This window comes from Chenopodium album, chromosome 10, assembly GCF_948465745.1.
Source record: "Chenopodium album chromosome 10, dcCheAlbu1.1, whole genome shotgun sequence".
NCBI classification, from domain to species: domain Eukaryota; kingdom Viridiplantae; phylum Streptophyta; class Magnoliopsida; order Caryophyllales; family Amaranthaceae; genus Chenopodium; species Chenopodium album.
Genome location: NC_137843.1, coordinates 10,079,359 through 10,106,435, shown reverse-complemented (window position 1 = coordinate 10,106,435; position 27,077 = coordinate 10,079,359). Strand labels below are relative to the sequence as shown.

At 34.3% G+C, this 27,077-nt stretch overlaps 4 protein-coding genes across 4 annotated transcripts; 3 read left to right on the top strand and 1 right to left on the bottom strand.

Annotated features, from left to right (window-relative positions):
• The first annotated feature begins 3,066 nt into the window (after positions 1 to 3,066).
• LOC145562203 (uncharacterized) lies at positions 3,067 to 9,359 on the top strand. The gene is made up of 7 exons (XM_081622402.1): positions 3,067 to 3,301; positions 4,697 to 5,089; positions 5,169 to 5,221; positions 5,847 to 5,884; positions 5,966 to 6,284; positions 8,032 to 8,342; positions 8,439 to 9,359. Exons 1-7 carry the CDS (start codon positions 3,289 to 3,291, stop codon positions 9,043 to 9,045), a joined length of 1,734 nt encoding a protein of 577 aa, XP_081478528.1. The 5' UTR covers positions 3,067 to 3,288; the 3' UTR covers positions 9,046 to 9,359.
• Positions 9,360 to 12,039: 2,680 nt separating this feature from the next.
• LOC145563496 (transcription repressor OFP7-like) lies at positions 12,040 to 13,527 on the top strand. The gene has a single exon (XM_081623941.1). It carries the CDS (start codon positions 12,152 to 12,154, stop codon positions 13,118 to 13,120), a length of 969 nt encoding a protein of 322 aa, XP_081480067.1. The 5' UTR covers positions 12,040 to 12,151; the 3' UTR covers positions 13,121 to 13,527.
• A 5,663-nt stretch (positions 13,528 to 19,190) lies between these two features.
• On the top strand, positions 19,191 to 21,298 carry LOC145563495 (outer envelope pore protein 24, chloroplastic-like). The gene is made up of 3 exons (XM_081623940.1): positions 19,191 to 19,475; positions 19,571 to 19,933; positions 20,901 to 21,298. The coding sequence occupies exons 1-3, from the start codon at positions 19,275 to 19,277 to the stop codon at positions 20,979 to 20,981; spliced, it is 645 nt and encodes a 214-aa protein (XP_081480066.1). The 5' UTR covers positions 19,191 to 19,274; the 3' UTR covers positions 20,982 to 21,298.
• A 952-nt stretch (positions 21,299 to 22,250) lies between these two features.
• LOC145563494 (uncharacterized) lies at positions 22,251 to 26,473 on the bottom strand. The gene is made up of 9 exons (XM_081623939.1): positions 26,279 to 26,473; positions 25,174 to 25,222; positions 24,999 to 25,087; positions 24,833 to 24,889; positions 24,616 to 24,678; positions 24,406 to 24,471; positions 23,304 to 23,390; positions 23,016 to 23,109; positions 22,251 to 22,920 (listed from the first exon to the last, which is right to left on the bottom strand). The coding sequence occupies exons 1-9, from the start codon at positions 26,381 to 26,383 to the stop codon at positions 22,433 to 22,435; spliced, it is 1,098 nt and encodes a 365-aa protein (XP_081480065.1). The 5' UTR covers positions 26,384 to 26,473; the 3' UTR covers positions 22,251 to 22,432.
• Positions 26,474 to 27,077: the final 604 nt, after the last annotated feature.

Genomic DNA, 27,077 nt, shown 5'->3' with positions numbered 1-27,077 from the left:
TTAACATTACACATATTACATGATTAACAGGCTCTCGCAATTTATTAATCAACATAGATCTAAAAGGCTCTCGCAATTTACTAGATCTAAGTTCCTATTAAAAATAGTCTTTAATATCAAATTAACATATGCTCGATTTATCAATTCAATATTGCTATACTTTTACAATCAAATCACATTTGCTTGATTCATAATCCAATTGTAAAGAATTAAAACAATCCAATAAGAAATTATCATGCAATATCAATAATCAACCAAAACAAATTATCCCTTCATATTAATTATGGATCCCCCAAGAACCCTAGAATTAAACTACTCATACATAATTAAATCTAAACTAATCAAAGCATATAAATAAGACATGATTAAGATCAAATCACAAATTAATAAAGCAATTAAAATCAAAGCAAAGAAAATAAGCAATAAAGGAGAGAAGAAAGAATACCAAAAGAAGGAAATATGAAATTGCACTTAAAAGGGAAAACTTGAGTTCAACAATAATCACCAACTAAGAATCTCTCTAAAATTAAGTATGAAAAGAGGAATAATAAAAAGCATAGCTAAAAAAAGATTACAAGAAGAGTTTTAATACTAAGCTCGAAAATTAGCCAAAACGGAAATTCCTAAGCCACCTAAACTTATACGCGCCCGATCGATCCTGGTTTCTTTTGGCCGATTCTTCACTTTTTTGTTTTCTTTGGGCTTTAATTATCAAAGGCCCAACTTTTTCTCGGTCCATTGCTCGGACCAATTCCACGAACCAAGCCCTTAGTCACCAATACGATTGGTCTTGGGCTACAATCAACGATCATGAATGTGCTACAAGCTTCAATATCTCGTAGTGGTCGGAAAACCATAGAAATTACCACAAATCCGGAATTTCATACAAAACAAATGCCAACTCTACAAAATACTCGAAACCACACATTAGTACTAAAAGTAGCTTCAAAGAGCTCAAATATGCATATAAGTGATCGTGGGACGGGGGAAAAAAATAGCATATAAAACACATATATCAATTTGGTAATGGCAGAATCTAAAGTTGAGGAGTTTGGTGGGGGGGGGGGGGGATGGAGATTGAGGAGAAAGAAAATGGCAGCGAAGGAAGATGCTGCTGCCTACCAAGGGAGAGGGAAAAGGAGAGGTGGTTAGATAGTGGTGGGGGTGGTGGTTTTGGTATTTTTTTTTTTTAAATTTATAAATTAATTAAATTATTGTATGGTTAAGTGAGAGTTAGAAGATTATTAAAAGAAATTAGAGAGTAATTAAGTGAATTAGAGACATTGGGTTTTTTTCAACAAAAAAAAAAAAAAATTACGATCAGGTTTTCTTTTGCCAAAAAACTTTTAAAAGGTCTTTTTTCCGCAAAATGGTGCTTTTGAATGTTTTTTTTGACAAATTTTCCTTAGTTTTGAGGGCAGAAATAGCATTATTAAAGTGTATTATGATGATCTAAAACACAAATATTTCAATTTGTTTTATTGATCAATGGGTAACAAGTGAGGTTGTAGAAGATATAAAGGTCACAATTTTTTTATGGCGTTTACCTGTATTTAATTTGGTCATTACCTAAAAAATGTAACATAATGAACAAAGTAAATAAATTCCTTAAATACAAACAGATAAAAAAATCGCACATCTTTTTTCACATCAGACAGGATTGCGAACAAAAAAAATAACTGCAACCTCTACATTTTCTACAACCTTGATACCCTTGTTCTTTGACAAACTTGAACAATATGAGTTTTAGGTCACCATAATATACGATACCAAGGTTGTTTTCGAAATCATAACTGACAACAAAACATCAAAAAAAATATTTTCACATAAATCAAATTTTCGAACACGAGGGTGAATAACATACGAAATAGTAACCAAAAACTCAATTCATTTTCAAATTTTTATTGGGATTTTAGGAAGATTTGAAAATACATTAACACAAACAATGATTTTGGGAATGCGTGGCTAATTTATGACGAATAGAAAACATTGATGAATAATTTTAATTTTGTGATTTTAAATTATAAGTATAACTTTGAAAATTAATTAATATTATAAAAATAGATTTTTATAATTTATATTTATATATCTCTAAAAGAATACATGTATTAAAAAGAACACATACATTATGGACATTAAAAATAATTTAAAATTAAAATACGATATGAACATTAAAAATAATTCAAAATCAAAATACAAAATACGAGACAAAGAAATTTCGCTACGTCGGCTTATTGTGGTGCCTTTTTTAGAAATGACATTTTATAATGTCTCTACTTAAAAAAAAAAAAAAAAAAAAAAAAAAAAAAAAACCCGAAGCATTCAATAAAAATAGTTTATGTATAGGTTTTTTTTTTTTCGGGGAATTTCAATTAAGTTAAAATAATGTAAGTTGAACAAAAATAATTTTAGTTCATCAAAAACTAATTCTAATTCAGCAAAGAGCAGGTGAAGTGTTTTTTGCATCAATCAATAACATAATACTAAAACAGACACCAAGAATGGTGTTGTTTTTTCCCCTCAAAAATCTCTTCCTTTTTTTTTAGCTAATGCCATTAATTACCTATTATAAATTATACAAAAAAACAAATTCACTAAATCATATAATATAATTGTAAAATCATAGGAAATTTTATAATATGAAAGTATACATTATAACGAATCCAATAATATATTATACAATAACGTTTGTTTTTTATATATTAGTAAATTAATCAAGTCAAAACCATTATATGAATAGTAAAAAAAGTCCAAATGTAACACTTATTAAAACACGAAAGGAGTATCTTTTTTTTTTTTTTTTTTTTTTTTTTTTTTTTTTTTTTTTTTTCTTCTTTCTACGGGTAACGGATTAATAATGAATAATTTGATTTATAAACCGTGTATTCACGAACATTATGCTAATTCCTTTTGAATTTAAGTCATGCTAAATTACTCTGTACGTATACATGAAGAGCTTAATTATTTCTAATCGGATTAGCGTTTGAGTTTTGAGTCTTTTGACCCATCTTATTAACTAGAGTATTTTACTTCATATAATCATATCCATTAATTAATGGTCTTTGGCTTTTGGGTATAGAAAAAAACACAGAAGCTACCACATGGTTATCTTGGGCACCATACAAACACTAAACACACAAACTTCTATCTTCCTCCATCTTCACTCTCCCTTTCTCTCTCCTCTCCCGCTCACTTTAAGCTGAAGAACCACCATTTTAATGTAATTTTGACAATCATTGCCTTCTCCTGTTTCTGGGTTTTCTGGAGTTTCGACTGAATGACCTCCCCATGCCTTTATTAGGTTCACTCTCTCTTTCTCAATTTATTCATCTAATTTTGTAATTTCTTGTTTTATTTGATGCTCCTGTTGATAATTTTACAATACAGTTTCAGAATTTTATAACCCATTAAATTTAAATTAGTATGCTTTTGAGTAATTGAATATAGCATATCTTAGAAGTACTAATAGTGAAATGGGCAACTGGGTGTTTCAGGGAATGTTTTATGAATTAGTACACGAAGTATTAATTAATGGTCGGATTATTGGACTTCCCTTTATTTTATATTCCGTATTTTATATAAATATTTGTTGAAGATTTGAATTTCCAATTTTTAGTTGAAGGGTAGAAAATAAGTTGATGCTCTGGAATTATTTACCTATGAATGAATTGCCAGCATATACATTAGGGCTTAGTGGAAGTTGCAAAAGGTTGCTTTTCCACATTTGTAGTTCTAATTTTTATGATATTTTGAAGTAAAAATTTACTTGGGGTTCTGAATTCATGAAAATTGTAACTACTTCAATTTCTTGCTTGGTTCTGAATTCATGAAATTGTAACTACTTCAATTTCTTGCTTAATCGCACCTTTTCTTTTCTTTTCTTTGTTTTCATTTTTTATTTAATTATACCTTGTTTGTTTTTGGCTTCTCATGGTCTTTAAAAATAGGAATTACTTGAAATTCGAAATTAAGGACTTAAAAGATCTAACCAATTCAGGATAATAGTTGTCATATGCAGTATCACTTGAATCCATCACGGTAAAATTCTTAGAGAAAATTGTGTCTAGATTAGGATTTAAGTAAATACCAAGTAGAAAACTGTGTGTTGTAGATAATTCAGTGAGAAGCTGAGAGCCGAGCTTGGCCGTCTTTTATTGGAGGAATAAAACTAAACAGAATGTTATAAGTCATTAATATGCACGAAATATCATTTATTGATAATACTTCTACTCCCTTTGTCCCATTATAATAATCAAATGTACTTGTTTAGATGTCTAGAATATATTTTATTCTTAGATTGCCAGACATACCCGCGCTTGAATGGAGTTGTGGAGATGGGATGAATAGATGACAACCGTTTAGTGAAGCATGGCTTATTTATGAAATAATAACTATGGAGGATTTTGATACTATGTGACAATTTATTGCAGAATGAAGAACTATTTTGTTTATAGAGTTGAAGTTGGAATTTGTTAGCTATAGATAAGTTTTCATAGGCCTTCTGTCTGAACTACCTTTGCGCTATTCCCTAGTATATTCACCTTCCAAATTTAAACATATTTTCACCAATAAGCTTAGGGTTGCTTCTCACTTGAGTTCTGATGTGATGGTTTCTGTATTGTTGATATATTGTCTTAGTTTGGTCTTTAAATCAATTCAGCACTGATCAAGTCTTTATCATGATATATTATGGCAGATATAGCTATTGCACAGTCTTCCTTCCAAAACTATTTGGGTTGTTCAGGAGTGGGATCGCTTATCATCGGTAAAATACCCAGCTATTGCCTGTTACAACATGAGGACAGATGGGCATTTCGAAAGTCCTTACAGAGTACAGAAAGCTTGAAATTTAATTTAAGTCAATTTAATAAGAAGTCATGTCGTAAGTTCTTGGTTAAAGCTGTTGCTACTCTTGAGCCAAAGTGTTCAATTCAAAGTAAAGATGAAGAGAAACGTAGCCAAATTTTGCCATCTACCAGTAAACCACATGAAGAAGAAGTTGATGAGAGAGAAAAGTTAAGACGCATACGGATTTCTAAAGCAAATAAAGGAAACACGCCATGGAACAAAGGCAGAAAGCACAGTCCTGGTAAATTACTTGTACACTATCAGCCCTCCTGCTTTTGTAATTTGGAGATCAAAAGCTGATTACTTTGAATGATGTACAGAAACTCTTCAACGTATAAGGGAGAGGACCAGACTTGCTATGCAGAACCCTAAGGTGAAGTCATGTAAGAATTATATTGATTATACATTTATTTAGGGGGGAGCTAGGAATAGAATGGAGCCTCATTTGAGTTCAATCCTGATTGATAAGAATCCTATATCAGAGAATCTGTCTCAGACAATGTAATTTGTTGTGCTCATTGTTGTACTTTGCAACTCCATCTTTTTGTTTAGTAGAAGTTTGTCTTGGTATTGATCGATTATCTATGGTGTAAAATGGCATCATAGTCCTTGTATAATTCGTTCGTTTACAAATATAAATTAAGTGGCTGCCAATTCTCTGTTGTTTCTTCCCTTGCTTGGCTTGGCTGCTGTAGTAATCTCCATTTTCTCCACTTTATAATATATATTTAGGTTTGTGATATCCTGCCACACAAGAATAGTTAACTAAACTTAATTATTTCCATCTCCATATGTTTTGTTAACTTTTGATGTTTAGCAACCTTTTTTTAATGCCATCATCCTTCTCCTTAGCCCCCTCCCTTGTTGATGAATTCCATTAAGAGCATCTCCACCTATGATAGTTCATCATTCTCCTTATCTCCTTAGTTTAACTCACGTGCAGGAAATCAACTTACTTGAATACTATGAGATTCATTCTGATGAGATTTTTTGTTCAGGTGAAAATGAAGTTGGCAAATATTGGTCATGCTCAAAGGTGGGTCCAGAACTATTATTGTTCTTCTTTTTGTCATTTTTTTTCCCAGTTTCCTCTGTAATGTGTATGCACTTATTGCAGTCCAGAGACAAGGGAAAAAATTGGGGTTGGAGTGCGAATGGGCTGGCAAAAGCGCCGTGCTAAATTGCTGCTTCAAGAAACTTGCCTTTTTGATTGGCAAAACTTGATTGCTGAAGCTGCTCGACATGGTTTGCTGGAGCAGGAGGAGTTGCAGTGGGATTCCTACAAGATCATGAATGAGCAATTGCAGCAGGAATGGTTGGATAGCATTCAGCAAAGGAAGAAAGCGCCTAGACCCAAGGGTAGCAGGAGAGCACCCAAATCTCTCGATCAACGGAGAAAAATTGCTGAGGCCATTGCTGCTTTATGGGCTGATCCTGTAAGATTTAATCCTATTACATAAAGCTAAAGTACTTTTTTACTCAATTTTTTCAAACAAAAATATGTGGCTCTTTTATTGTCATGTTTACAAGGATGGAATGTAGTTCTTGTTTAAATTATGTAGTTTTTGTATAAGCGTTGCTTCCTTGTCCTGAAGTTCTGAGTTGTGGGCCTTGTGGCCTGTTGGGTCTTAGATGAAGCGAAAGAGTGTTGAGTAATATAGCTTTCTAGAAGATTGAAGCAATAAGTTGCTGGTAAAATAAGTTTTAGTCAAGGTTGTTGGCCCTGTTTAGTGGCAAAGATTGGATCAGCATTTGTTTATGAGGCTCTCTAAAGTCCTTTGACTATTAAAATTGGTCATTGGAACTGTATGATGCATGGATTTATATACCTCTAGCTTTTGTATACATAATCTGAGCATATTTTTGTGATCCTTTATTTGCTTTGTTCTGGATTATTGTTCATATTTCAAAGTAGGATGTAAGGCAGAATCAGTGGATGGGTTGACAACTGCATTGTAGATTCATTGGTGGGGGGGGATTGCAATGCGGATGATGAAAATGGGAGTGGGGAACACCGGAACGGGGGGTTTGTATATGGGAGAGTTTTATGATTTCATTTTTTTCCCAGTCCCTTTAAGGGTGTGTTTGGTTTGATGTAAAATGTTTTCATGGACAATTATACTCCCATTTTTCCCCCCATTTTACTTTGTTTGGTTCGTGAAGGAGTGGAAAACAATTTTCCCAAATGTGAATATTTCACTCTCACGGTGTGTTTGGATAAAAGGAAATGGAAGGAAAAGAGGAGGGGGGGGGGGGGGGAGGGGAGAGATGTGATATCTTTCATTTGGATAACAAATGAGGAAGTAAGGGAATTGGAGGGGAGAGAAATGGAGAGATTAAATTGTAGGAAATTGATCCCTCCAAAATGGAGAGATTTGGAAGGAAAACTCACCATTCTTCTCTCCCCTCCCTTTCCCTCCCCTCTTCTTCTCCTCCCTCCCCTTCTTTTCCTTCCTCTTATGTTACCCAAACACACTATCAATGATGGAAAACATTTTCCCTGACAAAACAAAGGAAGTTACATTTTTGATAATTGATCTATTCCTTGGCTCCACGCTATATATGCATTCTCCTAGAAAAATATATTTTTACATTGTAGAGGTATTTTGAACCTTTATCTTGGGTGCTGTAATCACATCATTCCATCACTCGGTGCTACTTATGAGACTCTAGCTGGCCCTTGGGTAGTGTACAGTTAATCAGATGTGTGCAGCTTTACTCATGCAGTTAGGAAGGGATCTTTACTCATGCAGTTGGGAAAGGGATCTATTAGCTTGTTTGTGTTGTTGAATAGATGGGGTTGTTGCCAAATTGGTAGATATTTTCTGAAAAACCATCATATGGTTACCAGACTTTTGCTGTTTTTTTGTTTTTATTTTTCCAATTCCTATAACTTCAATCACTGAGTAGGTGCATTGAGCTTAGCAAAAGCCAAAAGTTTTCCAAATAACAAGACTAGTGTGATCTACATGTGAGCTAAGAGCTTACTAATGGCCAGGCTCAAGTACTTAATTTTTATCAACGTTCAATATCTAATTGTGGCCTTGTACCCTGACCATTAATTTCCAATGAGACCAAGTTGTGTGGTAGTGATGAGCACTTTATTGAGTTATTTCCTTTCTGTTTTGCCTGCATTCTTTAATCCTTGGCTAATTTTTTATTTTTTTTTAACCTTCTTTAAAGGAATATCGTTTAAGGGTGACTTCAGGCTTGGCTAAATATCATAATATACCAGAGGGGGCTGAGAGAAAGGTAAGGAGAAAATCAAGTGATGAATCACAGTCCCCGAGAACTCCTAAGAAAAAGCTCGGCGGTGCAGAAAGCTCTGCCACAGCAGAGTCAAAGGTAAAGATTCAAAAGCCCAAGTTGAAGAAGAGGGCTGCTCCGAAGTATAAAGACCCTTTAGCGAATTCCAAGCTGGAAATGTTGAAGAACATCAGGGCACAGAGGATGGCATCTGAGGCAAAGAAAAATGAAGCCTTAGAACAAGCAAAGTGAGCCTTGCACCTTTTAAGTTTCCATGTCCCTTGTTTGTAAATGTGTTTTATTCCCCGTGTTCTTGTATTTAATGAGTTATACTGTTAAAACAGGCTCTTAATAGCAGAAGCAGAGAAAGCTGCAAAGTCCCTTGAGATAGCTGCAACGAAAAGCCCTGTTGCTCGAGCTTCCCTTATTGAGGCAAGAAAGCTTATTGCTGAAGCTACCCAATCTATTGAATCAATAGAGAAACAAGAGCCTAATTCTGAAGATGATCTAAGTTTGGGGACACAGAATAATGCTGAGAAGGATGAAAACCCTTTCACAGAAGACCATGATCAAGGACACCATGGAGGAGTGAATGGCACCGACACTGGGCTTACGCAAAATATTGATGGTCAAAATCCAGATATTGGTGTCTATAAGATGCCTATGCTGGAAGAAATGGACACGAATCACCAATTTCCTAGACAACTCGGTGGGTATGGATTTTCTGAGCTCGATATAGGGAGTTTTATAGGGAAATCAGAGTTAAGGGAGCTCATTGATCAACAGCATGGGCATGAACTAAATGGTGCTACCAAATTGAATGGGAGCTCTTCGCACCACCATGGAGCAAAGTTGCAAAATAATGAAGATGAGGTACCTCCAGTTCCAGAAAAACCAGTGACTAAAAAGTGGGTTTGTGGAAGACTGGTTGATTTGGTGGAAGGTGAGTGAAATGCAGTACATTCTTTATAGTATCCTGAAGACTAGTCATTCTTAAAAGCTTCAGTTCGAGAGCTAGCAGATGATGCAGAACTGAAAACCTCTCTTCTGGTCTGTTTGTTTAAGAAGCTGCCTTGAATGCTTCCTGATTCCACTTAGCAGCAGATTTTGTTTGTATTTCACAACTATACTTCTAGAAAATTTCCATCAATCATTATTAATACTTCAGTAGTTTTGAGTACTTTGTTAGCTGCAGGATTATGTTTGTATATGTTGTATTGGACGAAATAGTTAGGTTCAAGATAAATAATCTTTGGTAGGCATCATTTGATTGCTCAGTTGCTCTAATGGTTTTTCAAGTATTCCTAATATAAAAAAAAGGATGCCTAATTGCCTATAGTAGTGAGGAAGATTTCCAGGTTAATTTATGTCTCGGGTTGCCCCATGGCCTATATACTATGTACTCGACAAATCATTCAGCTTTGGCAATTAATTCGATTATTATAAGATGAAGAAGTCAAGAACTATATGATAAAGAAACCTTCTTTGTCCCAAGAATATTGGCACATTTGACTTTTAATTTTAATAAACTTTGTATGTAGTTTATAACTGATACGAAGTATAAGTATGTAAAAATACTTAATGTAAGTATATATGATACATTGTTAGGATCAATTTCTATTAAGAGCAATTTAGGGGTGAAGATTCTCTTACCTTTTTCATATTCTTAAAGAGTCTTGCCTGCGAACTCAGAGTATTAGGTTGACTAGCGGAAAATGTTGGTCTAATCTTTAAAAAAAGAATGTATTATTACACAAGTAGTATTTGGTCAAGCATAGTAACGTGCTAAATCCTTCCAAAATATGGTTTACTGGTCTATGCCAATTTGCCTAAACAGTATCGGACCTTTTTAAATTTTGGACGGACTATGCCGGATGCCTAATATGTTTAGTTGGAGTCAATAAAAATACATGTAGACACCTCGAGCACTCTGCAATTGACAATTATATGCGCAATATATTGATCTCACGAGACAAAAAAAAAAAAAAATAGGGAGTAATGTTTTATTTGTCAAAGTCTACAAGCTAAAGCTAAGGTCATCTTGATATCGTGAAATAATGTGCTCCTTTCATGTTGATTAGGTTTTGACATACATGCTTCGTCAGCCAAGTGTTACTAGACTTACTACAGTTAGTTTTTTTACTAAGTTCCTGCATGCTCTGCTTATAATTTATAAACCAATTTTTTTGGCGACACGATATCTCCATTATGTAGGCTCTTCCAGAATCCTATAGTTTTAAGATAAGTTCATGACTTTATGATCATTGATGTACACTAGGGCTGGCAATGGATCGGAAATGGATTGGGTGGAGCATAATCCACCTCCATCCGCCAACGATCCATCCGTCATCCAATCCATCCATCACCATTTAATTCTTCATCCACATTCAATCCATCCATCATTCGCGGATGAATCGGGTGAACAATGGGTGAAATAAAATACACTATCCTTTACTCATAATACTAATATACATAAACTAATAATTTGATATACAGTTGACGAAATCTTTAAATTTTCCAACACTCACACTTTTATACGAAGTTTAACTTATATTACTAGTATATATGAAGTATATACTTATGTAGTATTACAGATAGGTAAAAAAATATTTGAAATTTTGTAAAAAAATATAAGCGGATGGATGGATGGGTCGGGTGATGGATGGATGAAGCTACTCCCGATCCATCACCCGATCCATCCATCATCCATATAAAATATGTGTTTGTCGGGTTTTTATCCATTTAATCGGATCGGGTGGTTCGGTTATCCATGGATTCGGGTGAAATTGCCAGCCCTAATGTACACGATTTGATACAAATAACATTTGGATAACTTACTTTTTGTGTTACTTCGTATGTAGTGCTTCTTTCATTAATTTTTAGTTATAATCAGTGGCGGAGTCAGAAATTTTAAATCAGGAGGACAAATGAACATCACATGATTTAATCCAAAAAAAAAAAATTTTTACTTGAACACATAATTAGTTAAATTGATGTACATAATATGATCAGCCTGAAATATTATTTATCTATTATTCAACTGATTTTTATTTTTTAAGTAGGGGAACAGCTTTCCCCCTTGTCCCGCAATAGCTCCACCCCTGGTTGTAAGAATTTGACTAAAAAGATCTCACAATTTTAATTAAACTGTTGCAATTGAAAGTGATGAGCACATGAAGTTTACAGTTATACACTTCTTAGTTCTTACTATGGACAGATATATATCTATGTAATTGATTGTGTTAAAAAGGTAATTCCATCTAATATAAGGATTTCATAGATTGTTTACCATAGGGATAGTTTTGCATGCTTGATTACTTTCAAGAAAAAGAATAATAATTTTGTAACTTATGTTACTCGAACTCAAATACTAGCTTGATTGTGTCCCCATAATGGACAGTGTTAGGTTTTTGAATGAGTTATTTTATGTAAAAAATTTCATGATCACTTGTCCTATCCATCATGTTAAATTAGTGTTTCGGATTCAACATGATTACTTAAAGTAAAATGAAGGGTTTCAAAGAATATAAGATATAACAAATACTACCTCCGATTTTTTTTAGTTGCAACTTTGGGGTATTATTTGAGAGATATAAAATATTCCAAAATTGCAACTAAAAAAAACGGAGGTAGTATATGACTTTCTGCATGGAAAAATCTGCTATTTAAGATGACTCCTTCATTTATATATCTGTAAAATCATACTCCATACTCCAGTATTTTATGTACATTATAGTATATTCTTTGTGAGTTTTGTACCATACTCTACTTTTATGTAATTAACGACAATGATAATGAACAAATTTGTATGATTGAGGATTGGTCAAATCAATGACTCCCTATGATTTTACACAACAAAAAAACTCAAAAGTATAATTACAGTCTTATCCTTAGAATACACACAAACACACACTATTGACTATGGATTTTAATATTCATTATTCAACAATTTTGCATGATCCATATATAATGATATAAACATCACACTAGTCTTATGAAAACTATACACTCCTCAAATATTCATATTCTCCCATAGTTAAAACTAAAAGAGAGTAAAATGAGAAAAAACTTCATGAAATTCCGAGTATCTCGAGTAATCCCCACCTTCCATTCTTGCCGTTCTAAACACCCTTCCACCCTCCCATCAAATCCTGTCCCTTCATTCCTCCACCACTCTTCTTCCACCTCCACCGCCGCCACCGCAACCACTCTAAACAAACAAATTAACCTCACTTCAACTCCGTCTTCATCACGCTCCTCCATTAAACGCCACGTGTCATCCGCCATTTCATCGGCTCGTCGCGGTTGTTTAAGATCACACGCTTCCCCTGAACCCTCCAACACCGAATCATCTCCAAAAGTTAAACTCCCCTCCCATCACTGGCACGTCATCACTAAACTCCCCCAAGAATATCATAATTACGATTCTACCCCTCCTCGTCGTAAAATCTACAACTCCGCCGCCTCCGACACTGATCACGAAAACGACGTCGTGTTCCTCCCTCCAAAAACCAAAACCCGACCCGGAAGAAAAACCCGACGACGAAGACGAAACTTCCAGAACGTTCGAATCAGCACTTCCTCCGACAGCGGAATCTTCAGCGACGATAATCAAGATGAGAGAGAAACAGAAACCCTCGTCTCCACCGACTCCACCAGCCCTAAAGTCAACAAAAAGTCAAAGGAGAGAGAAAATAAAAACAAAAAGAAAAACTCGAGATCGTCGCTCGAGTTACCGGCGCCAGCGAGATTATCGGCGTTTATGAGAAAAATGACGCCGTGTAAGGCGGTGGTTGACGGTAAAGTAAGAGAAAGTTTTGCAATCGTAAAGAGATCGGAAGATCCATTGGATGATTTCAAGAGATCAATGATAGAAATGGTGGTGGAAAAACAGATGTTCGAGGAAAAAGAATTGGAGGAACTTTTACGTTGTTTTTTGTCCCTTAATTCGGAACGTCATCATGAAGCTATTGTACGAGCATTTACTGAGATTTGGGATGGCCTATTTTGTCAGTCATCAGAGTAATTTACTAACCAGTTCGTCAGTTTGTTTGATTAATTAAGTTAATTAATTGCTAGTTTTAGGTATGAATTGTATTTCATGTGCTAATATAAGCTAATTTGACTGTGATTAATTAATTAAGGGGTTTAGATCTTGATATTAATTAAATGTTTAGAATATTCTTAATTGTATGATCCCGATTTATTGAGTTTCATAATGGTGGTTGCTTAGTTCTAGAGGTTGACTATGTATGGCGGTGCTCTATGAGATTATGGCGGAATCGAGGGTAGAAATGTCGTTTTGTTATTTTTAGTAATCTTGTTGTTTCTAAATAGTACTCCGTATGTAATGTTTGAGTCGTTTAATGTATAACTTCAACGGTAAATCACTTGTAAAGTTTTCGTATTTTTCAATAATAAATTTTTCTTAGATTTGTACTGCTTCATAACTTAAATTTTATAACTTTTATCGACTTGTTAAAAATTTACTATATGAAATCTATTGTTATAATTAAGTTGATAATAACATTAAATACTTTTCAGTATGCATAGAATAATTTACTTGTTTAAAATCAGTATACAAAACCCTAAATTGTTTTCCCTATAAAAGAAACTCCCAAAAATAGTGGACTAAAAACAGGCGAAATGAAGTAGTAGTTGTGTATATGTAGTACAAGAGGGGTAAGACAAGGCAGAAGAGAAATGATATGTACAAGTAAACATAGAATTCTGATAGAGTACAACTTCCGCAATTGACGCAGTTTGCAAAGAAACATGATCAAATTATAGAAAAAGAAAAGGGTCCACCTTGTCCAAACACTTTTGATGGATCGATGAAGGAAGCAGCAAAAAAATCCAATAATCGTTTGTGTAATAGTCACGCAAATAGCAACATATGGTTGGCACAGGATGCATGATTCATGTATAAATGTACAAGTACACTGAAGAAACATGCAGTATCATTGTGTTTGATTGGGTTGTATAATCCTATGCCTTTTAATTTGTAATTGATTGATCAGGCGTGCATAGAATATTTAAATTAATTTGCAGCTTAATCATTCAATGAATTGAATTTATCATTTCTTCAAGCTTAGGACTTAAGAGTACAACCCTATTCTTTTGAGCTTCTTGACAAAGCAAAGCAATGCAGAGCTTCCAACACACTACAGAGCAAATAAGGGCTCAACAGAGCAGCTCAAAAGAATAGGGCATACGTATGTCGTAGCCGATTCAATAGTAGTTTAACCTTTCGAGTTGAAGGTTGTTTCATGCAACAATGTTAGTGTATGTATTTACTAGACGCTCGAACATGATCTTGATATTTAAATTATAGTATTTGTGAGAAAAAATGAGAATGTAAAGTGTAACATGGAGTAATTATTAACATTGTTACTGTTTTACTACTGCATAAAAAGGTTTTTTAAACTTTTGTTAGGTGATTGGGTCTAACTAATTTTGTTGTGCAATTATTAGTTAACCAATTCACTATTGTAATATTGTGTTTGAATAGCAATTTCAAAATGAAGGGTAGGGCCATGAAAGGCAGGCAGAGGCAGATAATCTTCCTCCTATCCTTTAATTCCACATTTAAAAAAAAAAAGTAACAAATCTATCCCACATAATATTTTTTTTCATAGGAAATTACAGCATTACAAGAATAAATTATCAATTACCATATACTTTTAAACAACAAAATATATATATATATATATATATATATATATATATATATATATATATATATATATATATATATATATATATATATATATATATATATATATATATATATATGTTCCCATCAAAGATTCAAAGGAATTTAATGTGATCAATATTGCTCATAGAATCAATTCTTAATAACAAATGAGATTACGTGCACCATTTCTTAAGTGCTACCGCCAGAAACCTAATGTAGCTTGACTAATGATCAAACAATGTGAACTGTTGCGTGTGGATAGGCCCAAAAAATTATAAAGATGCTCCTACATTATCAATTAAAATCTCTTTTGGTTTATATGTGTGTCTTTATTGTAAGTAAATTAAAGTAAAAATCATATGCACCATTGAATTATAGGATATTTATAGTAATGTTGAAAGTTATAGGAGCATGGCCTTGAGCCCTTGAACATGATAGTAGTATTCTAAGATGTAAGTATAGTGTTGCAATTTGTACGATTCATTGTAACTTTCCAACTATTGTATGATATGACCTTCCAAAGTTCCTTGCATGCATGCACAACTATCCTTAATCAATTAAATACAAAAAAATCGTACCCCTACTCGTGCATCAACCTTTACATGAGTTTACATGCAACATTACACAATTTGCATCCTTATATCAAGTGTATATATAAAGTATAATTATACATTTTGGTATTTAAAATTCACATGTATGATCATGATGTCTGATGTGTATAACACTATAACATGTGAATTTGAGACTTTAGTACGCGTTTCGTATTACAATGTTCACGTATTCGTGATGTGTATATCATGTGTGAATTTGAAAATTTTGTAGTGGTTTAAGCTAAGTCAAAATGTGTGTGTTTATATAGGATGGACATCGGATCATAATTTTACAAGGTAAGTAATATAGGTTTAGCAACACATTCATATATTGTCATATGGTGATAGCCGAAAATAAAATGCACTACATGCCATTATTAATTGAGCTCCCGTGTAAATGATACACTAATGATAGAACACTTTATCTTAATTAATGCGGTTCATTTGCTAAACGAACTAGAAAAACTTCTCTTTGCAAATTGATTTACTTTATTGAAGAATGTATTTTTTGTACCCGTAGTTGTATGAAACTTAATTAAGGGCTTTTTTTATCCTTATATATCAAGGTACACTTTGGAAAATTCCTATATACGAAGTATGCTTTGTACAATCAACCAGTTACTTCGTACCAAACTTTAATTATTTCCTTCGTTTTTTAATAGTTGTAACACACACTTTTTCACGATATTTAAGATGTGTGGGGTTCATATGATATAATACACTTTAAAATGGAATGAGTGGTTGTTAGAAGTGTAATTTAGTGGGTCATGTGCTTTAAATAAGGGAAATAATATATATTTTCCTAAAATAACTTTCCATTTATAGTGTGTTGCATGTATTGAGACATTTTTATTTTAGGAAAGTGTTGCAAATATTAAAAAACAGAGAAAGTATTAGTTAACCACAGTCGAAACTTGAGATTATCTAGAATGACAAGATAAGGGTTCCTTGATGCTTGAATCCACTTTTTCTTTAAAAAAAAAGAGTAAAGAGAACTACTTAGCTACTATTCTACTAATCCCTGATTCACTGACACTACCTGCCCAGCTACTAATGATCTACTACTCCGTAGTTCTAAATATTAATGTTAAAGTGCAAGTGTATGAAAATGTTAAATACTTATGTTAGTAAAAGTTATAGTGAGTGATTTAATAATTTTGTTCTCACACAGATATGAGGAATAAAAAAATATTGTTAGAATATCTCTTGAATTTGCTGTTCCTCTTATGAACTGCCATGAAGACGTAGCAAATATCCATTAATTTGCATTATCATCATTTGATAAAAAAAAACTCTATGTTCTTATTTGTTAAAAAACGAGGGGGTAATTCAATTCGTCAAAAGAAGCATGCCAAAGTAGAGCTTTTATAAAGCTGTGATTCTTTCTAGGGTACAGTACATACGATAAGGCATCGTCGTGGGAATGGTGAGTGTCATGTAGCCTGTTGCTAAAATAAATCATCAGGTAATATTTCAGAGAAGTTTTGAACACACGGCATCAGAGAATCAGTTACCTCTTCCATCTGATATAAATTAACAGGCTCCAATCTCTATCCTTGACTTGTCTTTTGTGTGACTAATTTTGATTAGTAGCTCACTTCCCAAAATATACTCATAAATCTAGTGATCTATCTATGGATGGATATGTCCTTTCATTAGATTGCTTTCAATCCCACCACTTTTGTTTGGAGCTTTTGGATATTTCAACACATGTTGGTAGTGCCACTCCACCCGGGCACTTAACTTTAAATAGAGGGGTCAATTTGAATAAATAAGACGGATGATGTAAGTATGTTAAATTATTGTGTCCATATACATTAAAATTTAAATTGGATTTTATTCGGGTCAGTTTCAAATTAGGATGATCGAGTCAAATTTTGACACCCTGTAACTGTAATTTAATTGAAGCTCTATTTTGTTGCATGTTTTGTTTTGCGTCGGATTGAGATAACAATTTTAGTAGGGATATTTCAAAGGGTCATTAGAGAGGATCAAACTAACAATTTTATTCTTGTTGATGAAAAAATTGGATTAATTAGAATCCTATGATAAGGATAATGCTTGAAAAGCTTTACACATAGTTTATGATAATGATAAAGTTTGGAATATTTTACACAAGGTAATATATTGGGCTATTTTTCGTGTTAGGTCATGTGACTCATTTCATATCTTTGTTTAGAGTCATTTTCAAAAGGGTATATGATTCATTGACAATTTAGGAAGTATGATCGAGATTACAAGCATGAGAAATTGAGATGAGTGACGCATATGGGCATGAAGAATAACCGCTATAGGGATGAACCGTGTTAAAGGTAGAGAGTACATGTGGTGCTGACTCGCAAATCATAAATTATATGTATACATCTTTGAGAAATTCTTTAAACTAGTACTCCGTATGTTTGAACTCTTTGAAATCCTTGTTTATAACCTAAATATTAAAATCACACTTTGAAATGAAGTCAACAAAATCTAAGCCTTTAACCATGGGAGAGCTTTTGAATGATCTATGCCTAAAGCCTTTAATTAGCTATTACCAAAATACTACAAGTAGGAGATTAATTCTCATAAATTCAACTTATTTCAAAAGAAAATATATACTCTCAATTGTTTAGTCAGATAAAGACTGAGTAAGATGCATTCTTTTCACCTTTAAAAGATTTGTTTCATGTATATGTCAATAAGTTTAAACATGCTCAAATAAGATCCAATTAGGTTTGATAATTTTACTCACTTAAGTTTACACTATTGCAATCAGGTTCATTAAGTTTCAGCTAAACAACGCATCAATTTTGATTTTTTTTGTTTCACACGGTAAGGTCAACTAGGCCCTAATCAAAAGCTTCTAACACGGGAAGTCTAGCTGGCAATGCCCGGAGGGATAGGGGGATGGGATGTGTGCGTGATGAGAATCGAACCTCGTACCTCAAAGATGCAAGGCGACCTCTGAGCCACCGCTCCAAGAGGTCTTTCTCAAGGCATCAACATTGATTGTATATAGTTTTTGCTCCCCTTTCATGGTTGAGGTTATAGCACTCCAAAATGGGCTCCTTGTTGCGAAGTCTTTAAATATCAACCATATTTGTATCGAAAGAGACAACCTTTCTACTATTGATATTTTGTAGGGAAAAGCTTCTAGTCTCAGGAAGATTCATTTACTTATGGTTGAAATTAGGACCATACTCCAACAATTTTAGTCCTTTGGTCAAAATATGTCTACAGCTAGCCGCGGAATTGCATTACCTCGTTTAAACACGAAACGAACAATCATCAGCAAATAGACCCTTTTTTTTCTTAGACAATAAATTTTCCTATTTTAATAATCCGGATACATTAAACATTAGGGTCTGTTCACATTTACTGAACTGATTGGAGCTGAACTAAACTGAATTGAATAAGGCTGAAATGAATATTTTATGAGAGAAGAAAATTAGGAGCTGAAATGAACTAAACTGAACTGATTGAAGCTAAACTAATGAAATAAACTAATGAAATTGAGATGAAATGAACATGCCTTTAGTCTTGAGAAAAGACAAATCTACTTATAATTGTGTATTGTTGTTTCTAAAAAGAAAAATTAAGAATAGTAAAAACTACCTTCCCTCTTGTACAATTTCCAAAATCATATGGATCATGTATTCATGTATCAGTTTTTTGTTTTGTTCCAAAAAAAAATCCAATATTCAAAACGTGAAACTCTCTCAAAGCCCAAAAAAAACAAACCACAAATCCTTTACAATTGAACACACCCTAACTCCCCTACACCCTCACCCATCAACCAAATCACAAATCACAACCCTTTATTCCACCACTTACAAAACATTCCCTCGAAAATTCCATTTCCTCTCTGCTTTCTTCTCTACTCTTATCCACTCCATTTTCTCTCTCCTCCGACGATGTGGAAAGCGTCGGTGAACGGCCAATGCGCCGCCGACAGCAGCACCGGCGCCGCCACAGTCTCCATTAACGCCGGCGAACTCAAGCTTAAAGCCGCCATTTCCGAAGCCATCTTCGACGCTGGTCCAATCTTCAGAAACCTCTCTCTTTCACTTGAAAAACCTGGGTCTTTCATCGTCGATTACAATGTCCCTAAACAAGTAATTCTAATTCTTCTCTATTTTCTCTCTCTTCGTAAAATTTTGTTCAATTTTTGAAAATTAACCCCAAATTTTCGATTTTTTTTGGGTGGCAGGATTTGAGGTTTCAGTTTATGAATTCAATTAGGGTTTTAGACAAGCAATTGAAGATGACATATACGCATTCTAGGGAAGAGAAGAATTTGTGGGTTGATGGAACTATGGTGATTGATTCGTCGAATAAGGTTACTGCGACTTGTAATTTTGATTCTGGGATTCGGAAATTCAAGTATTGTTATACTCAAGCAGGAGGTGCTAGAACTTTTGAGCCTTGTTATGATGTTGCCAAGAATTCCTGGGATTTCGCGGTTTCGCAGAGGATTACTGGGGATGATGTTGTTAAGGGTTCTTACCAGACTTCTACTAAGATTTTGGGGTTGGAATGGTCGAGAGCTTCGCCTTTCAGTGGTTCTTTCAAGGTACATTCTCAGTAATTTTCGTATGTGTTGTTTTCATGTTTTGTTGTTTTCGTTTTTGGTGTCGAATTTAGTGTAATTTGAACTAGTAATGCGATAGATTAATGTAGACGAATTTAGTAGATTAAATGGTTTGGACTTTGGAAGTTGATCATGCTACTGTTATATTGGCAGCATATACAAGGATAATCATATTGTTTGATGAATTTGTATCGAAGAAAGTTTATTGAATTGTTTCTTGATGTTAGCTATTTGGTAAAATGGTGAGATGTTATAGAGTATATAAATCGATTCTAGGCTTCAATTATCAGCTTAAGCTTTTGGTTGAGTTGATTCCCTAACAGATGTTTTCTGGTGTTGAAATGTTGATTATGTCCCTGTTATTCAAATGGTGTTTCGAGTAGAGCATTCTAGGCGAGTATAGAAAAAGATCCATCCGAACAATAAACTAGTCGATGCATAATCAATGTATGATGTAGTTCATGTATAATATTTTTATTTCCGAACCCTGTAAGTGCTATATTTCCCTACATGCTAGGCAATCAGCCCATACATCCTGTTACATTAGCTTACCTAAATGACATTATTTCTTTGCTCTTAATGTGCACATATTTGTTTAATGTTCATTGAATATCGGTTTTGGAAAATCTGTTTGATGTTTCAACAGTATTATAAGCGTAATCTCACTAATCTGCTTTCAGCTTATCCATAGGTGGCTGATTTTACTTACCTCTTTTCATGCCATTGTTGTCAACTTGTCATTGTTTCTATAATTCTATATGCTTTTGAGACTTCTTCAATTCCTTGATTTCCTTTATAATGATTTTAATCCCTACCTTTCCGTTGGTTATATTATCTGATCTGCATTGCTATTTGCCATCCATGATTTATTTTTCAGAATGTTCAAAAACTGTTCTGTGTTTGCAGTAATTGTATACTTATCTAAGCATACATGAGCTACTGATTTCAGGTTTCAGCATCTCTGAATTTGGCCGAGGAAGCAAAAATACCAAAATTGAGTGCTGAGAGTACTTGGGATTTTGATATGTGATTTCTGTAGTTAGCTTATCTTTTCTTTGCTTATTTTTCCCCAAAGATACTGGGTTTTTTCTCCAACGCAAGATCTGTGGTCTTGCAGTACAGCTTTTAAATGCTTACTGCTTAGTGTTAAACGTGGTTTATGTTCAACTCGAAGTTTTTGTAGCTCTAAGCCTCTAGGGCCATTTTTTTTCCACATCTCTTTTTGCTCATGTGCTATGGCCTCTGCCCTTTGGCCTGAGCTCTGCTGGTTCTGATATGTAATTGGATTAACAGGTAATGTCAATACCAAACAAGCAATCATGCATGGGTAATTGCTTAATCATTTGACATTTAGTTTGACTTATTAACAGTTTCATGAGAAATACTACGTATGTATCATGTGCAAAACTACCAATCGATAAGCATGAGCTTCTGATATTTGTAATTAGTGACCATTTTTTTACAATTGCCAAAAGGATGTATTGCAGTAATTTAGACAGTTGGTTTGCAGAGGAAAAGGAAGAATTCGATTAGGCAAACCTGAAGCGAGAGAGAGCTTCTCGGAGAAAATGCAATAATAACGTTGAATTGTTTATCAAATGGCAATTTTGTATAACTTGCGTTAAGATTTGCACATATATTTTAAAAAATCATGTCTATCTAGCATGACTTGAAATAACTCTGTTAATGGACTTTTTTGCTTCGCTGTTAATGGAGATAGCTGACAAGCAACTCGAGAAGGGAAGACTCAGCTTCAATGGAAGGGAAAATTTCACTCTTTGAGTTAACCATACCCTTTATCTCTTAGATTTTTCTTATGCTTCAACAGTAAAACAGCCGTAAAAAAAAAGAGGTATCAGCGTCAGTGGAGACGAAGAAGATAAAGGTGTCAATGTTGGAAATAGCGGTGTCCAAAATGTTGGAAATGGTTGTGTCGGTGGAGATTAGATGAGGGTCAGGGGAGTAAGAAGAAGAAGAAGGTGGAGGAGATGAAGAATCGAAGGAAGGTGGAGGAGAAAAAATGACAAAAATAGCCCCCGCTTTATACTGGAAATGACAAGTTTACCCCTTGATAATCAAGATTAGAAACCTAGTCTTCCTCATGCAGACCAAGGTGAATAGGTGATACTGTTTAATTGATAAACATTTGCCTCATAGTAAGATTATCTTAATGGACTACATAAAATCTTAAATCTAAAATATAAGCAGATAGCATGAATTACAAGTATATTCAAGCGATTAGGGATTTAGGGTGGCTCTTGAAGTGTCTTGAACCAAAGAGATAGTGTAGAGTACAAGATAGTCAAATTTAAGACTTGCCATTTTCTTGCGTTGCATGAAATAATCCAGAAAGTATGTCACTAGAAAAGTAAGTTCCTAACTCTATTAAATGTGAACTTAAATCATAACAATAAATTTGTACCTAATGTTATACAGCAAGGACAAAAATTTTAGGTATCCAAATTTTAACATCTCAACATATTAACCTGATGGAGGTGGTGGAGGCATTGAATATTGTTGCTGGTAAGGCGGCCTGCCAGCCATTTGCTGAGGTGGAGGTGGTGGCCTCCAACCAGGTGGACCCCCCATTGACATTGGGGGAGGTGGCCTTGCATACCCTTGACCTGCCTGAGGGGGAGGGGGCGGCATCATGTTTGGAGGCGGTGCAGGCCTGTATTGTGGTGGTGGCGGGGGCATCGAGGGAGGCCCTTGACCTTGCTGTTGGGGCTGCCCCTGCCAAGTGTTGGCCATCTGCATTGGTGGAGGGGGGAATGAACCTACAAGTGGGGGTGGTGGAGGACGGAATTGGGGTATGGGACTCGGTGGGACTGCACCATTTGCAAGAGGCCGTGGAGCAGTAGGAGTAGGTACAGCACCATTGGCTTGAGGAAGGGTTGGGGGACCACTTGCAAACAGGGTGTGAGGTCTACTTTTCTGAGTACCTGGATTGCTTGCAGCAAGAACTCTCTCTGTAATTAATCAAAAAAAAGAACATGTTCAATGTTAAATATCCGGTGTATTATAAATTACTATGGACGTGATTTATTGAGCAATGAAACCTGACCTGCAGGAGTGCCATGCCTCTCCCCCTTCGTATCTTTCTTGTACGCATAGGATACTGTAATTTGACGATTACAAAGATACTGACCATTCATTGCCTGCAATTCCAAAACAGTTGTCAAGTTAAAGCCCAAACATAAACTAATGCCATAGAAAAAAAGAGAAGCCGCCACATATCCGATTACTTAGATTGAATGATATATAAACAAAGTTCTATAGGTGGTGGTGGTGGTGGGGGGTGGGGGGGGGGGGGGGGGGGGGTGGTTGTTGAGCATAAAAACGCAGTACATACCTCAATAGCAGCATCAGATGCCTCAAAAGAATCATAACTAATGAATCCAAAGCCACGGGAATTTCCTGTTTCTGGATCTCTCATAATCTGCAAACAAAAGCTAACAAGAATCAATATTCATAGCATGTGAAAGACACCTGTCAAGATTCAGTCATCTCTAGCCTTAAATCAAATTTCTCCATTTTTTTTTTCTGGACTCCGTAAGAAAGATAACTATAAACAGTATAACAATAGAACCACCCAAAGCTCTATTTCAAATATGGTTTAGCTACATCACTTACCTCTGTTTCTAATTTCACAGTAAAAAATACAAGCAAAATATAACAAATTTTCTGCAAGGCAGGCACTCCTTGAATAAATAGTCATCTAAGGATTTGTAGGATAAGTAACAGGCTCACTGCTTTCTCCAATACTACTATGTTAATGTTGAAACAGAGGTCAAATAACAGCCTTTACAATCAAAGGTCTAGAAGATACCATAACTACCTCTTTGCAAGTTCCAACTCCAAAGGGTAATATAACTAACACTAAATAAAATGATAAAGATGACAGCTCCTAAAGGTGGGAACCTCCTGAGAGACGCTATAGTAAGATCTTGTATGGTATGTTGTAGAGGACTGCAAGTAAAATTATTATATTTGGCTATTGCTAGATTAGCAGGATCAAAAGAAAAACTGCATAAGACTATACTAAACACATTAAAGATACAGATCAAGGAAGTTGTTCCAGAAAATAGGCTCAAGCATCAGAAGTACTTGGGAATATAGAAAATAGAAGTAGTTTAAGGAAATTTCTAAAGCTACAAGGCTGATGACAATAGCCAAACACAGAGAATGATGAAGGCAGCAAGAGCTAATCTAGCATGAGTATATCCAATTTCTATGTTAGTATCAGAGAATTAAGACAAACGCAGACTTCTATGTTGATCATACAAACAATTAGTACATGTAGGACAAAACTTAGGAAGTTAGAATCAATCATGAGGTCCATGAAGCACATATTCTAATACAAAATTTTCACAGATGAAATTACAAGTTGCCAAAATCTACAGTTGGATGAGCAGCACTACAGGGTAAACCACAAAGGTAGAATGAAGTATTACCTTTGGATTTGTAACAATAACTCCAAACGCGCTGAAAGTATCATAAAGAAGTTTCTCATCCACATCCTACAAAAAGAGGGGAAGATCTTAATGTCACATGATAATGAAAGAGGGAGGTGACAGAAATCATCTGTGTCACAGTATATATGATAATGGCAGCAAATACAACAAGTTAAGAGTATTGAAAGAAAAAGTAACAATAGGTCTTACAGGGTCCAGATTCCCAACAAAGAGATTTGCTCCAACATCCAAGCTCTTTTTGTCTTGAGAGGCCTGTAACAGGACATAGTGGAAAAATCAAATAGGGTATTAAGATTAAACATTCACACTTCACATATCTCAATACTTTAACATGGAAATCCTTACATGGATAAAAACTCATTTGACTATGACATGCACTGAAATAAAAGGTCCAGAATCAGGATACCTTATTTACACGTATAGGTTTCCCATAAAGCTTGATCATATTAAGAACTTTGATTGCCTGCATAATAAAGGAAGATATTAGGGACTATATATAGCTTAAATCATGGTCAAACACGTCAGAGGTGATAAGAAAAGCAACTAAGGTAAAAAAAAAAAAAAGGGCATACATAGTCAGCATCTTCTTCGCTTCGGAATTCCACAAACCCATAGCCTTGATGGAGGTTGGTTACTCTATCTTTTGGCACGTAGACATTCACTGCAGAGAAGATAAAAATAAAGTTATTCATAAAGTGTTCGATTTTCAGAAAACCCCCCCAAAAAAATGACTTGTACAAAAATTACCAACTGGGCCTGCTTGAACAAACAATTCCCACAGCAACTCTTCAGATACCTGCAGCATAACAACTAATGATGATCAGTGAATAGTTTATTTTGCAGGATAACTCAATCAAGTACTCCATACAACAAAATGTTACCCTCAGAAAAATGGTTATTTCCTCCATACTATTAATTTCCATATCCACACTATCCGACACAAGATAAACCCCAAATTGCATATCAAAAGCAGAGGCAGCTCAAGGGATAAGTTTTAAGGCAATCCCTGAAAATCCTTACAGAGCAAACCGGTTACAGGGGCCAATTGTGTCAATGGTCCCTGCAAATTCCTAATATGGCAGGGAAGTCTGTTTCATATTACTTGCAAGTGTTGTAACCATTCGTCCATTTTAAAGTCGTATATCTTTTACAGTCTTACTAAAGGGATAAAGTTAAACTGGGTTTCTCCTCAGATTTCTTCACTGACTTTTCCCAATCAGTTACAATCACAAAGTTCAGCTACCTAGCTTACAATTTTCCGGCGAACTCTTCCTCTCTAAAATATACCCTAAATTAGACTAATTGTAAAGTTTAAAAGAGGTTCACTATCAAGTGATTGCGGTTGCCGTTCTTCTCCTTATTGTGATTGAGCTTATGATACAACATTTTCCCAAACCCGTAAAATGAATTACACAAATCATATTTCCGAATTTCGCCAGCCTTGTAGCACATTACCATATGATTCAAAGTTGCAACAGCTCAAAAATTAAACAAATTCAAAGTTGCAGAAACAAGAAGGTTTTTTAACAAGCTCTGGACTTTAGACCAAATCAAAATCACAATAACAAGAAGAAACACAAAAAATTACTCTATATCAAATGTAAATCTCTTTTTAGCATCCCCATGAACTCAGTAACCCTAAAATTGTTCACAATTACAATAAACTAAGTGGGAAATTACATATTAATTACTCGATTAAGCTCATTCACAAGATTATCAATTATAATATTTAATATACGAACTGAATCTGACCTAGTTTTAGAAACTATCAAAGAAGTAAAAATGGGAGCAAAAATCTGTTCACAAAAAATAATTAAAAAAAAAAAAAAAAAAACCCTAGAAAGAAAAGAACCTGGGCATCAAGGTTACCGACGTAAGCGGTAGCATCTTGATTTCTCTCAGCAGAATGTTGACCCAGAAGATTGGCTCCTACTCCCGGAGCTATTCTCGTCGTCATTTTCCACTTTCTCTCTCTTCAAATTCAATGATTCACCGGTTACGGGAAACTTTGGGAGGGAGAAAGAAAAGATTGAGGGTTTAACCCAAATGATATTTTATTTAATTTCCTATGATATAAATACTTTTTAATTGTATATATGGCGGTTTAATATCACAATTATAATTAACTACATGAAACCATAGGATGTACGGTTGGTTAAATTTTTTAAAATAATTATTGTTTATGTATATATTAATGTGCCAAAATTTGTTATAAAATTTAGATAAAATTTCTGATAGCAAAAGATGATATTTTATATTTAATTAATTTAAACTGAGAAATCTCATTTGCCAATTTTGCTTACGTGTCATTTAAATTATTTAATTCTAAAAGAAATTAATAATCTCGTATTTAATTGGCTACCACTAAAATGTATTATCCTACATGGCGCGCTGAAAAAATTAAATCATATGTGGCTCTCTAAAAACCCGAGAAAAAACTCCCCTTTATATATATATATATATATATGTATATGTATATATATGTATATATATATATGTATATATATATATATATATATATATATATATATATTAGATTTTGTTAGTAATAAAAGAACTTGAATACGAGTGTAAGACTTGTTTTTTATTTTTTTGTGGACTTCTTTATTGAATTTTTCAGTTTAGTTTATTTTAATTCAGATTGGTAAATT

Bases quoted from the DNA above. Each gene is read 5' to 3' on its own strand.
- LOC145562203 (XM_081622402.1), top strand. The intron at 5,885-5,965 runs GTGGGTCCAGAA...CACTTATTGCAG, and splicing joins AATATTGGTCATGCTCAAAG to TCCAGAGACAAGGGAAAAAA. The intron at 8,343-8,438 runs GTGAGCCTTGCA...CTGTTAAAACAG, and splicing joins GAAGCCTTAGAACAAGCAAA to GCTCTTAATAGCAGAAGCAG.
- LOC145563496 (XM_081623941.1), top strand. From the start codon at position 12,152: ATGAGAAAAAACTTCATGAAATTCCGAGTATCTCGAGTAATCCCCACC.
- LOC145563495 (XM_081623940.1), top strand. From the start codon at position 19,275: ATGTGGAAAGCGTCGGTGAACGGCCAATGCGCCGCCGACAGCAGCACC. The intron at 19,476-19,570 runs GTAATTCTAATT...TTTGGGTGGCAG, and splicing joins ATTACAATGTCCCTAAACAA to GATTTGAGGTTTCAGTTTAT. The intron at 19,934-20,900 runs GTACATTCTCAG...TACTGATTTCAG, and splicing joins CTTTCAGTGGTTCTTTCAAG to GTTTCAGCATCTCTGAATTT.
- LOC145563494 (XM_081623939.1), bottom strand. From the start codon at position 26,383: ATGACGACGAGAATAGCTCCGGGAGTAGGAGCCAATCTTCTGGGTCAA. The intron at 25,088-25,173 runs GTAATTTTTGTA...TCTTCTCTGCAG, and splicing joins TGTTCAAGCAGGCCCAGTTG to TGAATGTCTACGTGCCAAAA. The intron at 24,890-24,998 runs GTATGCCCTTTT...TTTATTATGCAG, and splicing joins GCGAAGAAGATGCTGACTAT to GCAATCAAAGTTCTTAATAT.